General features: G+C 48.6%; 1 protein-coding gene across 1 annotated transcript in view; it reads left to right on the top strand.

The window, feature by feature from the left end:
- cv-c (RhoGTPase activating protein) overlaps positions 1 to 13,851 on the top strand; it is a 282,614-nt gene that overhangs the window by 265,277 nt on the left and 3,486 nt on the right. Inside the window, exon 9 of the mRNA XM_017900211.1 lies at positions 12,330 to 13,849. Coding sequence (XP_017755700.1) covers positions 12,330 to 13,849 — 1,520 coding nt within the window. The remainder of the gene's footprint in view (positions 1 to 12,329; positions 13,850 to 13,851) is intronic.

The following is a 13,851-nucleotide window of genomic DNA, read 5'->3' as shown; positions in this document are numbered from 1 at the left end:
GCTTTTATCGAGCACACCGGCTGACCTCTCCGGTTTATCGGCCATGGCCCGCGATTTCCCGCAGGTGCTACCTCGCTGCTGGAGAGAACCTATCGTTCTCGCTATCGCGATCCGCGTGTCGCGCGCCGTGTCGCGATAAGCGGGCTCGTTTCGTACCGGGATTTTATCGGTTCGCGATCGCGACGCTCGGTTAAGTAACTCGCCGCGACGATTTTCGCGTCCGCTCGAGGTTGTCCTGCAAGAAACGCTCGTCGTTGTCGTCCTCTCGTGCGCGTATGGCGTACACGGAGAACGGAGGCGGACCTGGCACGAAATCGTGGATATTTCGTACGATTTCAAGGTTCGTTAACCATCTCGATGGTATTTCGGTGGAATTCCAGGGACTACGCGGGGATTGAGAAATTTCACGCTGGAATTTTTCACGCTATTTTAATGGCGCGCCAGGCCGCCCTCTCGACGCGGTGGCCTGCGTTCGTTAGACTGGGAAAACCGGCGAGTGTTAATTGCGTACAGCGTGGAAAAATTCCAAAGTTTACCTCGCGGTCTGTTTGTTCGCGTTACGCAACATCGAGTGTTTAGAGAGGCTGTGTACACGCGCTGGTACTACTTTGGGAACAAGGATAACAATCTCGGTATCCGCGTCTCCCCTCTCGGTTGCACTCGAAAGTGAACGTCGAAGAGCTCTACGTCTCAATCAAACTCGCCGAGGTAATACCTCGAAAACTGTCATGTAAAATCGAAGATTGCTCAATAAAGAGCTTATCCCCGTTTCATCTATTATACGACCATTTAGATGTACCGGGCGGATACTTTTGAGAACGGACACGTAACGATCCCTCGATTGGATACGACCATTCGGACATTCCTAGACGGACCATGGAACGATAATTTTCCATTCATAACAGACAAAAGAAAGACCAAGCGATTCATCGAGTCGCGAGGACCTGCATCTTGTTCAATCGTTAAATCGTTGCGTGAAATCGAGATATCGATTCAGTAAATCCCCCGCGCAACCCAGCTACCAATGCGTTCATTCCGACACTCCACGACGAAACGAGTACTCGAGGCGTACGCGATTAATTTCGAGACCGTGGAGAATTTCTCTGGAAAATGGCGCGAAAATCGAATAATGGCCGGTGGAAGCGCGAGCGAAGGTGGCTCGTTAATTCCCATTCACAACGGCTCGCACAGAGGCGGATTCGAAACCGCGCGGAAAAAGGCGCGCAGCTCGTTTCAGCTTTCCCTCGCGCGGATTCCGCGGCGGGACGGGTGCCGGCGTCTCTCTTCCGTTTTGGCTGTCCTGGCTCCTCGGCTGCGTGGTAAACAAGTGTCACGCACAGCCTCGGGCGGAACGACGAGCACCGCGAAATGATTTCACCGTGAGAGAGTTGCGAGAGAGCTCTCGAGGCCCGAGAAACGTGGCCGCCAGACAGCGTGGCGTCGTCGGCCGAGCGCCTTGGCACGGCGACGACGTTTCCCGTGTGTATACGTGTACCCGTGCCTTGCCGAGCTTTGCTTGCCTTTGCAACCGGAACTCGCTCCGCCATCGCCAGTCCACGGGGATGAAGCATCGCGGCGTCTCGCGGCCATACATCCGCGATGAATCACGCGCCATCGAAACCCGAGATTTCTACTTTCGGAGATTACTATCGCGACGATCGTGTCGAAATTTTCCGTGAAATTCGTCGAAAGTCGAATCAGCAAGATATTTTTCGTATAAAATTAATTTTGGAATCTGAATTATTTCACGACGGGGTGGGGGTGGGTGATTAACCTTTTTACTGTCAGCTGGTCGATGATTTGGTTCTTGGTTCTCGTGAGAACACTTGGCAGCATGATATTTCGATGGCATTTGTTTACGTTTAGACTATTAACACCGGAACTACCGACCTGCACAGTGTGTAGCTAAATATAGTACGCGTAAATGGTAATAACTGAGATGAAAATAGATTGCTGTGTGTAACATCGGTTTCTATCTGTATAATAGCCAACGTTAATTTTATCTTAATTAATGGAAACTAGACATTTATATTCCTCCGGTATTTCTAGCGCTAATTAAATATTTTCTTGTATTTAAATGCAGTGAAAGGGACACGGTGGTATTTTTCCTTTTTCCGGAATCGAGATCGCGATAGATTAGCAAAGCGCGCGAAAGTCGCGACAGGATCGAAACACAGTTTTGCCTATTCGAACGTATCTTCCGACGATTTTTCCCAGATTTTTCGTAAATTTAGCCATTGGCAATGTTCGAGAGTATGAAAAATAATTGACTACTTCCCGGGGTCGATTCGATTACAGGCAGACGTGGCCGGACGTTTATTTATTTAGTCTTGTTGTTCCATTCGCTTCGCTAATGGACTGTTTAATGAAAAATCAATAAGAACTCGGTGAAAAATGCAGCGGCTGACGGTGGTGGTAAATACGCGTGTACATACGCATCTGTATATAGATTGGAAACACGGAAACGTTCCAGCGACTATCTAGTTTCCTCGCGTGTCAGCGTTTCATATTTACCTCGAACGTTGTTTCCAGCCTTGCCGATAAATACAGAGCGGAAATCCGTGCGTTATTCGCGCGGCAATTAATCCCGCATTGATCTAAACTGAATCTTAACTGGAGCAAATCAAACAAGTTCTCTCGTTAAATTTATACCACACGGACACGCGGCCACGATAAAACGTTAGGCCAGCGAGAGTTATAAAACGGCGGCGAGTAATAAAATTGACGATTTGCTCCCCGAACGGTAACCAACTTTGCCGCATTGAAACGAGATCGATCTAAAAATATTAAGTATCCACCTTCGGGACACGGTGTATCGACACGGATGAAATTCAAATTAGAAATCCGCCTGGTTCTAATCGAATTTAAAGGCGTATATCAAGCCTGTATACCCCTGGATCCCGGCTCTGTTATCTGCCTCGGTTTCACCTCCGAGGAGTCAGTAGCACGAGCCGACGATACCGTACGATACCGGCTAGCTTCGGTTTCTATTTTCGACCAATAAAACAGGCCAGCGTCGCAGCGGCCAGGAATTTTTGCATTAGCGGATAACCGTCGAAATTAGCAAGCTCATTCGCCGATATCGGAGAATTTGCATCCCGATACCCTAACACGTTCCGCACGGGCCGTCTGCTGGCCTGGAAGTTGCCAGGTTCGCTTATGGTCGAGCGGTCGATTAACGTAAAAGCGCCTGCTATTTACGAGGAGCGAACTAGCCGCCGCGGGGACAGATGGAAATCGACGTGGAATAAAGAGAGGAGGTAGTCGCAGGCCGAACGATCGGGTTCGATCCGTCGATCAAGCCCGAGATCCAGATCGGCTAAATGGGAATTTACTTCTCGGAAAGGCGGTCCATGAGCCAAGGAGCTACCTCGTTAATGAGAGAGCGACTGGTTATCCTAGGGTTGACTAACCCTTTGAGGGTTAATTCGCGTGATAAATCGGTTTTCGTTTTCGCTCGAGGATGGTAATTTGTTATTTTTATTTAATCCCGTACTCCGTCGTGTCGATATTAAATTTCGTCGACGCAGAGATGCAAGGATTGCTGCTGATTTCGGAAATCGAAAATCACGTGATAATTCGACGATCGATTCGCGTTTTCGTCGGATTACCATAATGCTTGGAGAAAAATTGGAATTATCGATCACGAGAACGAGGATCGATTAAAGTTCCTTAATAACTGGTTAAATGTCCCTAAAGCCGGTCAATTATGTGCCGTTAATCGACCAATCGGGTGGCTGATTCCCGGTAGCAGAATTTATCTCTCATAAAAGTTTCATGATCGACGAGTGACAAGTTCTCGTTAGGCACTGAAATCGTGTCAAGTGACCATTATTTGCATCCTTGACACTTTTTTCGACGTTACGAAGTCGAATCAGAAAATTTCCCTGTTTCTCGGTAAATCGCTTTTTATCTTTATCGACGTCCACTTCTGTAAGTCGATTCGAGGAAAACCTCCAAGATTTTAACGTTTACAACCTACGTAAATACACACCGAAAAGAGATAAAATCGTTTAAATCGCGGGTATTAATTAATAACGATCCTTAATCTCGTTATCTCGATATTATAATATCGTCGCGAGCGTTCGAGTTCAGGTTTTCGAAAATTTCCATTTTACCTTCCATTTAATATTGTTTTTATCATTTTTTAACTCGACACGCGAACGTAGGCGAAGCCTGTCAGATTCTTTGGCCTAGAGTGGAAACATCGCGGCAGGCAGTTTGTATAATGAATGATATCCTTCAGTTAGAGTGGAATTCACGTCTCGTAAAAGTATTCTCGGATTGACGCAACCGCTTGTTGTGCGAGAATGGTACCGGATGTGCGAGAAGTAGGCGAGGACAACTATACCGTGGCGACAATTAATGACATCGGATTAAGTGGTTTTCAAAGCTACTCCGATACGGAACGAAGATTTCCGTTCTGGCACCGATCCAGATCGAATTATGCGAATCTTACACCACGTTCGCTTTATCGGATCATCCCTATCGTATTTTCTAACGCATCCGCGTAATCTTTTTATCTCTAAAGGCTACGCAAAATATACCTCTCTACCACTTGGAAATAGATAAAATCGAATCAAAGTAGATAATCGTAAAATAGAAACCTATGCCGTTGTAATTACTATCGTTTACATAAATCTAGATACTATGAACTAGACATTAAAGGTCTATGGATCCACTGTGAAGACTAGCAAGTAGTATTAATCACTCAGAAGATTCGTTTCCAAAGAACATTTCACGGAATCATCGTCTTACGCGCTTCTTGGCCTATCTCCAAAGCCTCTCCGGATAAGCCATCCACGTCAGAAGCGGAACGCTCTTACCTAAATTCGGTTTACAGAGCATACACGAAGATCGGTAACCGATGGAAAATCAATCGTTGCCGAAGAATCTTTCACTCGCGAGCAAACTCGGAGTTCTAAAAACGCTTTTTCCTCTTCAAAGTTCCGCTCCGTTGCGAAAGGATGACACCTAGGCAGCGTGGGAGCCGCGCGTGAAGCTTTGGCGCGTGATGAAAGACACGCGTGGCGTGTCGCAACGCGGGAATCCCCTAGCACGGTCGTGCCTGTTAGAAAATGGAGCGGAAACGGCCATCGATACCGACTCGAGGCTGGCGAGTGGACGAAAAGCTCGGTCAGCGACGGCGAATCCGCGGGTAAAAAGAGGAGACGGCGATCTCGTCTGGAAATCCAGGGAACCAGATCTGGTCCGTGAGGCGGTTAATTGCCACCGGGTCTGCGCGGATTCAGCGGACGAACGGCTTGGAAAAAAGATGGAAAGAGGGCTTCTCGAACCGTACGATTCCCGGAGGCTCGTTACTGAATCACGATTGTCAATGAAGAAATCCGCGGCCCCTGGCGAGCCGAGAGCAACCGCGATGGAAATCCATGGAATGTCGTTCTCCTCTATTTCTTTGGCCGGCCCGGTCTCCGGGCATATCCCCTCGTACAAACGATACCATACTTTCGAACCGGGGAATTTCAACCGGGGCAAGAATCGATGAGGCTCGTGAGAAGCGTAGGCCGTTTTTGTTCTCACAATTCGTTTGGCTCGCTCTTGTTTCCATCGACGAGACACAGCGCGAATTCACCGGCGAGCCTCTCGTCCCCGCCCTCCACTCACCGGATGATACATCGTTCTGGACGTCATGATTTAAAATGCTGATACCCCCTTCAACCCCGACTCGCAGTTCTTCCTTCGACTCCGCGAGTCCACGCCGCTCAATTGATTTCGGTAAAGATTCCATTAAGCTCTTTGTTTGGTACCGGACGCGGTGTGGTGCCCGGTCAGACGGAGAAGACGGCCTTCGCCGCGTGGCTTTCGGTGCATCCTTCGAGGAGACACTCCTCGGGATACGTCGGCGAGTATGCGAGTCCGTGAACGCCAGCGTTTTTTCCTTCGTTCCTCGTGGAAGTGATCGAGGACGAAAGAGCGAAGACGGGATAGGATTTCCATGGAATTCGTCGTTCAGGAGACCCGAGAACCCTAGGATCCCTTCTCCGCAATCGAGTAACGCTATTCAGGAATATTTTCGAGGCGCGACCAACTTTCCATCCACGGCAACTTCTCCGTAACTAACTTATTCACCTCTCCAATCATTTATCCCCGCAGTCATATCCACATCAGATCTCCCGCATTATCTCATTCCTCGTGTCAGAATTCTCTTTGACTACGTACGTCCAGAGTGACACAAGCTCTCCGCTGCCTTTTACAGAGCCGACATATCAGGCCACGGATAAAAGGATTTTTAATGAAGACCAAGCTCGTGCACAACACTTTTCGCGGTTGAAATTCGTTATCTCTCTCTTTCCTCTCTTCCTTTTTCCCTCTCAGTCTCCCTCGTTTCGTCCCTTCCGGCTGTCCCGGCAACGAGCACGCTGAAAGTGACATATACTCGAGCTAGAAAGCAACGAAGACGAGAGAAGAGGAGAGAATGGAGAACGGTTCTTCGCGTCTTTCTCCGGCCAGAAATATATTACCGGTTCAAAGGGAGCGATCCGTTGGTCCGGCGTACCAATTACAGGGTGCCACGGGAACCAAGGCAACGTTTAATTGATACTTGACGCGGGAGGGCCCGCGACTAATGTGCCAAGGGTCCCCTTAACGAGCGCGAACCGCGATCTGGGTCATTGTACCGTCATCGCATTCTAAATTCGCCGTGCAACCAACGTGCCACGACTTTTATTCGCTCATGATGCCGGCTTGGTGACTTACCGAGCACGTGGACCTCGCGTAGCCGAAGCCGGATGGGAGTGTTGAACGATCGTCTGGAACCACGTCCGAGTTCGTTTGTCTTTGTATCTCGTGACAAAGTTCGCGTTGTATACGAAGCAACTCCGGTGTTTCGAGAGTTCGGGTACCGGATGGAAGTTGACCCGATACTTCTTTGGGTTGGAAACTGAGAGGGCTCGTCTTATTATACTGTGTCCAAGAGAATATAGTTATTTTCCATAGAGAACAGTCGCAGTGGACTACTCGAAGGTGATCCTCGAGTTTCCGAGTCTAACAACCCCTGTACTCGCATGTACAGCGTGATATGTACACAGTGTGCAGCAATCAGGTGTCAACGACTAACTCTTTCGCTGCGGAGCCCTCAGAAATGAATTGCTCTCTGGGCAATCGGCGTGACAGTGCTAGATTATATTCGATTATTTGAAAAAATCTGTGCACAAGAAGCGTATGCTGTTAAGGCGTCGAAAACAAATGATTTTATTGGGTAGTTACTGATAACAAATGCATGGCGCCTAAAGGCGTTGTTCGTTTGGAGGGAACTGTGGCTGTGCACCTAAAGACGCTGTTCGCAGCGGAAGGGTTAAGTGTTAGATCTAATCAGCCTCGCGTTTTAACAGCGAGAAGGAAAATAATTTCAATCCGGCTCGAGCGATCTCGCTCGATACGTGAATCGAATCCGGAAACTCGGATCGGCGGCTCTAAAAATAAGGTTCGCGGAGGGATGAAGAGGCGGAGGGAAGCCTCGTTCTCTCTACATGCTAGACGCACGTAACAGGCAGTTAAAAAAGAAGGATAAACTAACATTCGCGCAGAATAAATAGTAGAAGCCCATAAAACTCGCACGAAACACTGTTCGTTTTACGAGTCCATTGCCGAGCCATTGTCACGCATAAAACACCAGGGTTTGTTCAACCTGCCTAGACGGAAGTGACGTCGTAGCAACGTGGGGCGACACGGCTCGTTGGGCCGCGCGAGCAGCGCGGAAATAACTCACGTACGAGAATCGTCACGTCGCGTGGTAACACGCCGGAACGGAAATGCAGATATGTACGAGAAGTATAAGTGGCGGATCGCCGATAATCGTACGCGAAACGCGGCTTCTCCGCCTCCTCCGGCTCGCCTTGCACGCCTGTCCTTGAGGATAAGGTTCCCTTCGTTCTGACCAGTCGGGACAACGGGGTGTACCCGAGACACGTTCTTCACCGTCTTGCAGGAATTACTGCTCGTCAACGTGCTTCTCGATAATTTCGTCCGGCGAACACGTACGGGGTGTTAAAGTATAAGGATTCGAGGCTCTACGCGAGCTGTTCTTGACACTGGACCTGTCAAATTAGGCGAAATCGCTCGCATCGGCTCTCCTTCTTCTTGCCAATGTTGAAAACGTGCAGTTACCTTGATCGACATCGACTCGTAATTATATATACTCGATATTTTTATCGTAACCCTTGAATTATTATTTGTCTGCGCGATAGCACATAACTTATCCTGGAGTATTTTAAATATTGACGTAGCAAGATACGTATTTCGTTTAAAAGAGAATCATTTTAGTATCCCATATTCTCTTCGGTATAATATTTTTATGGATCGTATACCTTGGGTTGTTCGTACAAATCACTCTGTATACGTATATACAATGTATGCTAATTCATTGTAGTAACGTAATCGAATCCCACGAAACTTGATTTCTTTTTCACAAGGGGTATATTCTATTCTATATATCTTTCTTCCCTCTTTTATATTCCTCACGTTGAGTACCGTAGACCCTTAAACTCTTGGACCCTTCCTCAAGCAACCTATATATACACCCCCTTCATATGCTGCCATATAAAAGGAATACGTTTGTTTAGATCTTTTCCTTTCTCCTTTCCCGATTGATCGAAGGAGAGTTATAAATATTAGCTTATATTCTCGCAAGTGTCAAGGTTCTGGTTCGCGTGCAAGTTCTAATGAACGTTCATCGTCTCACCGATTTTTCTTGGGGCGCAGTGACAGCGAATTATAGCTTCCGTTGGAACGAGTGATCGACCAGGCCCGGTTGGGGACACATCGAAGATTCGAAAAGACTATTCCGGTCGACACTCGGTTTATTCTTGACGGATATCCCATTTCTGCAATGCCGCGTATTTTTAACCGTGGCCCACATCCCGGCGCGTTGATTATTTCCTCGCGTAATCGGACGGCCCCGTCTTCTCGCTCCGTGACGTTCATCGACGAAGTATAAAGAGGAAAAAGACGAGGAAATAAGAAGAATGGGAGAAAATCGGCGAGAAAAAAAGGAGAAGAAACAGAAGCAGCGTGGTTTCTGCGTTACGAAGGCCGCGTGGCCACTTTGCATGTCATTTCACGCGTTCCCTTTCCCCGAATGCTCTGGTAATTTCGTTTAACGATCCCGTTGCTCAGCGCTGCGTTTACTATTAAAATTTATCGCCGTAATAACGTTACGACCCGAAGAAAAGATAGAAAAGAAGAGAGAAACGATAGATTGTATAACGTTCGGCTACCTAGCGTAAATATTCATAAATATGTTCGCTCTGTTCGCTCTATACCGCCACAGTCGTTAGGGTTCAAGCCTTTTAAGACGCGATAAGGCCTGTACGAAGTGATTTGGTTCGCCACGAGTACCGTAAATGAAATGCTCATTCGGTACATCTGTGCCTCGTTTCAGCTTTGATTTCCGATTTATGGCAGAGGCATTAAAACATTCGTGCACAGTCGAATCCTTTCTTAGAGCCTGGTATATCAATTTCTGTGCACGATTTATTAGGTCCTATTTCGTTTATAGATAAGACTTATGTTCAAAAGAATTCCCAGTTCCTATCAGTTAACAATCCGACATTTTTATTCTATTTTTATCCTTATCCTCTTTTAATTTTGAACCTGCACCATATTCGCGAGTGCCTACGCAATTAGCTCGCTACAAATCTTCTTCGTCGCTCTACACAGGGGAGACATGTCTTCCCTATCTCACCCCGTGGCGGTTACTCGTGACACAGCGATACCAGTCGACTGTTAACCATAACATCCGTCCAACCGATCAAGATCCTCCACCGAGTTCATCGAGATTCCGCGAAAGCTAGAACGGTACGCGACACCCATTAGACACCTAGATACCTGGTCCCAGTCTCGAATTCGTCGGCGTGCGGTCGACGTAGCGGGACAGCCTCCATTATGTCCTCGTGCATCGCGGCGAAACGGAACGGAAAAAGAAGAGGAAAAGAAAAATGGCGGGACGAGATGGTTAGGTCGTGATGCTCGCTTCCTGGACGGCGAGCGGCGCGAAGAGGAGTTAGCCGTTCGCCACGATGCCACCGATGGAAACCGTGCGAAGCGACGCGAGGTGAAACCCGGTCCATTGTCATGTGGCGAGGATCACGTAAGGTCACACACTCTCCCGACTGGCTCTCGCAGTCCTGCCGGTGCCCTACGTGGAAACAACAAAGGCGTCAAGTTTCGTAACGAGCGACAGAGCGTCGGCTTTATTGTTAGAAAACGGACTGGCTTTGCCTATGGTCGGAAGGAAGGAGCAGAGAGTTTCGGTTTAGTCATCCGTGGCCCCGATCCAGCGTCGTTCTTCCAGACGTCGAATCTCGCGTCTCGGCAGCTCGATAATAAGCCGTGGAATGGTAACTGGGGTTCGGATTGTGGGAAAATACAGAATATGTGGCTGGGAGAAGGTCTAATGAAGAAGTCGAGGAGTGTCTTGAAAGAGGGGCCTACTTTTGGGTTGTAAAACCACGATATTGTCATGAGACACGATCAATGTTATAACCAGAATATGTCCCTAAAGACACGTGTATGCAGGATCGCCACTTAACTGTATTTCACAAAGGCAAATAGTCACAAAGGATTTTAATAAAATAATTAGATATTCCTCCTATGACTTTCAGTCCCTGGACCAAAAGCAGTAGAGGATGTTAAAAAGCACACGATGAGCTCTGAGCAAGCACTGACTGGTGTATTAACCTTCTGCACTCGACGATTTTTTCGTTATAGAAAAATAGTAATTCGAAGGCTTTCTGTCACAAAGTCGACGATATTTTAAAAATGGCGAATAAGAAATCGTATGCAAATTAAGGCTTATTTTACTTCGACGTTCCACGCATCGTTGGGTAATTTTAAACTTGCTATATTAATTAACATCGATCTTTAGAATCTGATTAAATGGCGACTGGGAGCCATCTCTCTAGTACAAAGGGTTGAAGAATCGATGGGGTTTTGTACACACAGTTGCCTTGTCTCTAAGGGAGTGACGAATGATGAGGGTTGAGCTTGGGTTACCATATCGACGAAAATCTACAGTCGAGATTGCGTAAATGGTATCGATGATGCAAAATGAAGTTACGATACAAAATTACGATAACTCTGTTAGTTGCATAGTTTCAGTGTTAAAATCGATAGGGTTAGGGGTAGTTTGCTAGGTTCGATAACCTGATCGAAAGTGGTTAGAGAATTAGGATCATGACGCGAGTCGATATCCGAGGTAACTATATTTGGACGAAATTGTTCGTGAAGTGTGTAAATTTGCGAGCACGAGCATTGCGTAATCCCCTTTCTCTTTGACTCCATTCTTCGCGTTTCTTCTGTTACCGTTTACGAGGATTATCGCGAAAAAAGATGATATAATTCGCTGCCATACGAGCATGGAAGGCACGGCGATCAAAGTGTTATTGGGCGAGTTCGTTGCTCGTGTCCAGTCAAGTGGAAGCGTTATATAAGTCTGTTAGCAGGATCGTTCGCGTTAATTAGGGAGATTCGAGAATTCGGGTGGGTCGAACGAACGTTGCACGGAAACGGAAAGCGTGCGAGCAAATGGTTCGAGTGTTTGGAGGTAGGAGGATTTTCGTGATAGAAACCAGGGTAACGTCGAAGCCGGGCTTTTCCCTTCGGTGCATGCCGGAAGAATCATCCATCTTCGGCAGCTTACGTGCGGTGTCGCGGCCGATCGCGAGAGACCATAGGTAAAAGCAGCGGGGCTCGAAACGCTTTCTACAATTAATTACAACACACGATAGCGTCCTCGACGGTGGTCCTTAATTTGTCGCTACATCAAACGCAAATTGATTATCAACCGGTGCCACTGGTGGCCGCTAAACATTCGCTACGAGTCGTTAATCTCGCACGAAACGTTTCTCCGCGGTCTCGAACGGTCGGCTGCCGCGGTGTATCATGAGTCACGTCTTCTCTGAATCACGTCATTAGCTCGTTGTAAGCTTCGAGAAGTCTCGCGCCCCGTAAACAGAGTGGAAAAATGATCAAGTTCGAGGCAGCCGTGGATTATCCGAGAGTAATCCGAAATTTATCGGTCTAGACGTAGCATCTGACATCGCTTTTAATCGTTCCCTTAACGAACAGTCGCGCACCGTTCGTGCATCCGTCTGTCAGTTGTGTCAGTTGGTTCATCGACGGTGAAACGCGAGTCGGGTAGAGCAGTGGCGAAATGGAAGGAGAGAATTGTTGCTTATGACCGGGCACGGCTGTTACTTATGCAAATGAGATGCGCGATTAAGGTCGCGTTTCGTAACTTTCCTTTTAATTAAGGGCACCGTTGAAATTCGCTCGCTCACTCGCTGAACGCTGTCCGTTGACCGTTGCAGGGTGGTGGCGGCGATGATTCGGACGAAGATACACAGTGCGCCCTCAGCGAGAATTGGACGTTCGAGAAGAAAACGAGACGCTGGTCCCGCGTGTGCGACGTGACGCAAGCGAACGTCGAGAGGCTACAAGCGATCGCTGGCCAGAACGTGCAATCCGAGGAGGACTCGCTGGAGGATCGACTGGAGGCCGAGGAGGCCGAGGACACGATGCTGGACACTCTCAGATACAGCAGCTTACCACCTGGAACGCTTCCCGATGAGATCGGTCCGAGATTTCGAAGAACCGGCTCCGAGAGGCTGAGGGATGGAGCCAAAGCTATCCTCAGGCGGGTCGAGTCGTTGAAGTCCCGACGACGAAAGCACCAGAACCGCGACGGCATCGTGATCAGTGGCCCCCAAATTCTCGACGTGATGTCGATGCAGCAGAAGATGAAGGAGCTGAACTGCGTGGACGTGTCACCGACTGGTCCAGCGCCTGTGTCCTTCAACGATCTTTTGCCCGGGTCGCCTCTTCACGTCCCTGGATCGCCTGTCACCTTACCAGCCTCTCCTTATCACCTTCCACCCTCGCCATTGACCAACGCGCCTAGTCCATTCGGCGACGATTCGTCGAGTTATTGCTCGGACGGCTCGCAGGGAGGTGGCCCCACGCCTACGCCGACTCGCACGAAGATGAATCGTGCGAGGAGGTTCCTGCATCGTGGCCGAGAGGATCAAGGCGCGCTCAGCGACTCCGAGTGTCAGCCTACCAGTTGGCGACACAGGTATTTCAGAGACGCGAACAGTAATCATGCTAAAGTGTTGGAGTACGTGACTGCCCATCCCCAAAGTCCGAAGGATTCACCGACCAAAACTCCCATAAATAGTCGCGGGGGAAGCCTGAATCTTGGCAAAGAGTCGCAGAGGTACAGGGACAAGTTGTCCGGGCAGACTCAGGAGAGGTACAAGGAGGACAAGGTGACCGCGTTGAAGAGGGAGGACAAGATGCACAAGAGCTTTAGGCACCGAGACGATTCCTACAGGGAAGGCAAGACCTTGTCGAAGGAAGTGACGGTTTACAGAGAGAAGTCGAGATCCAGGAGTTCCGAGCTCGCTGGCAGCCAAGAGAGCAGTTCCACGGTAGCCAGCCGCGATTCCGATCAGGAAGAGGATTCGCCGAGACACAAGGGTACCGTTGTTAGGTGGCACAGTTTCCAGAGAGGATCCCTGTACCCTGAACCACTGGATCCACTGTGTCCACGAGCTATGGCCTCCATGTCCTGCGGACAACTCTTGGTACTGAGGAAGCTGGCTCTGCTGAAGCTGACCGCCTGCATGGAACGATACTGTCCTACTCATCGTACGGGTTGGAACTGGGAGTTGCCAAAGTTCATCAGGAAGATAAAGACCCCCGATTACAAGGACAAAACAGTGTTCGGGGTACCGTTGCTGTTGTCCCTGCAGAGAACCGGCCAGGCCTTACCAAAGTGTATTCAAATCGCGCTGCGATGGCTGAGGGCGAACGCCCTCGACCAAGTTGGAA

This window comes from Eufriesea mexicana, unplaced genomic scaffold (assembly GCF_001483705.2).
Source record: "Eufriesea mexicana isolate 0111107269 unplaced genomic scaffold, ASM148370v2 scaffold1137, whole genome shotgun sequence".
Taxonomy (NCBI): domain Eukaryota; kingdom Metazoa; phylum Arthropoda; class Insecta; order Hymenoptera; family Apidae; genus Eufriesea; species Eufriesea mexicana.
This window is presented reverse-complemented; position numbering and strand designations above follow the sequence as displayed.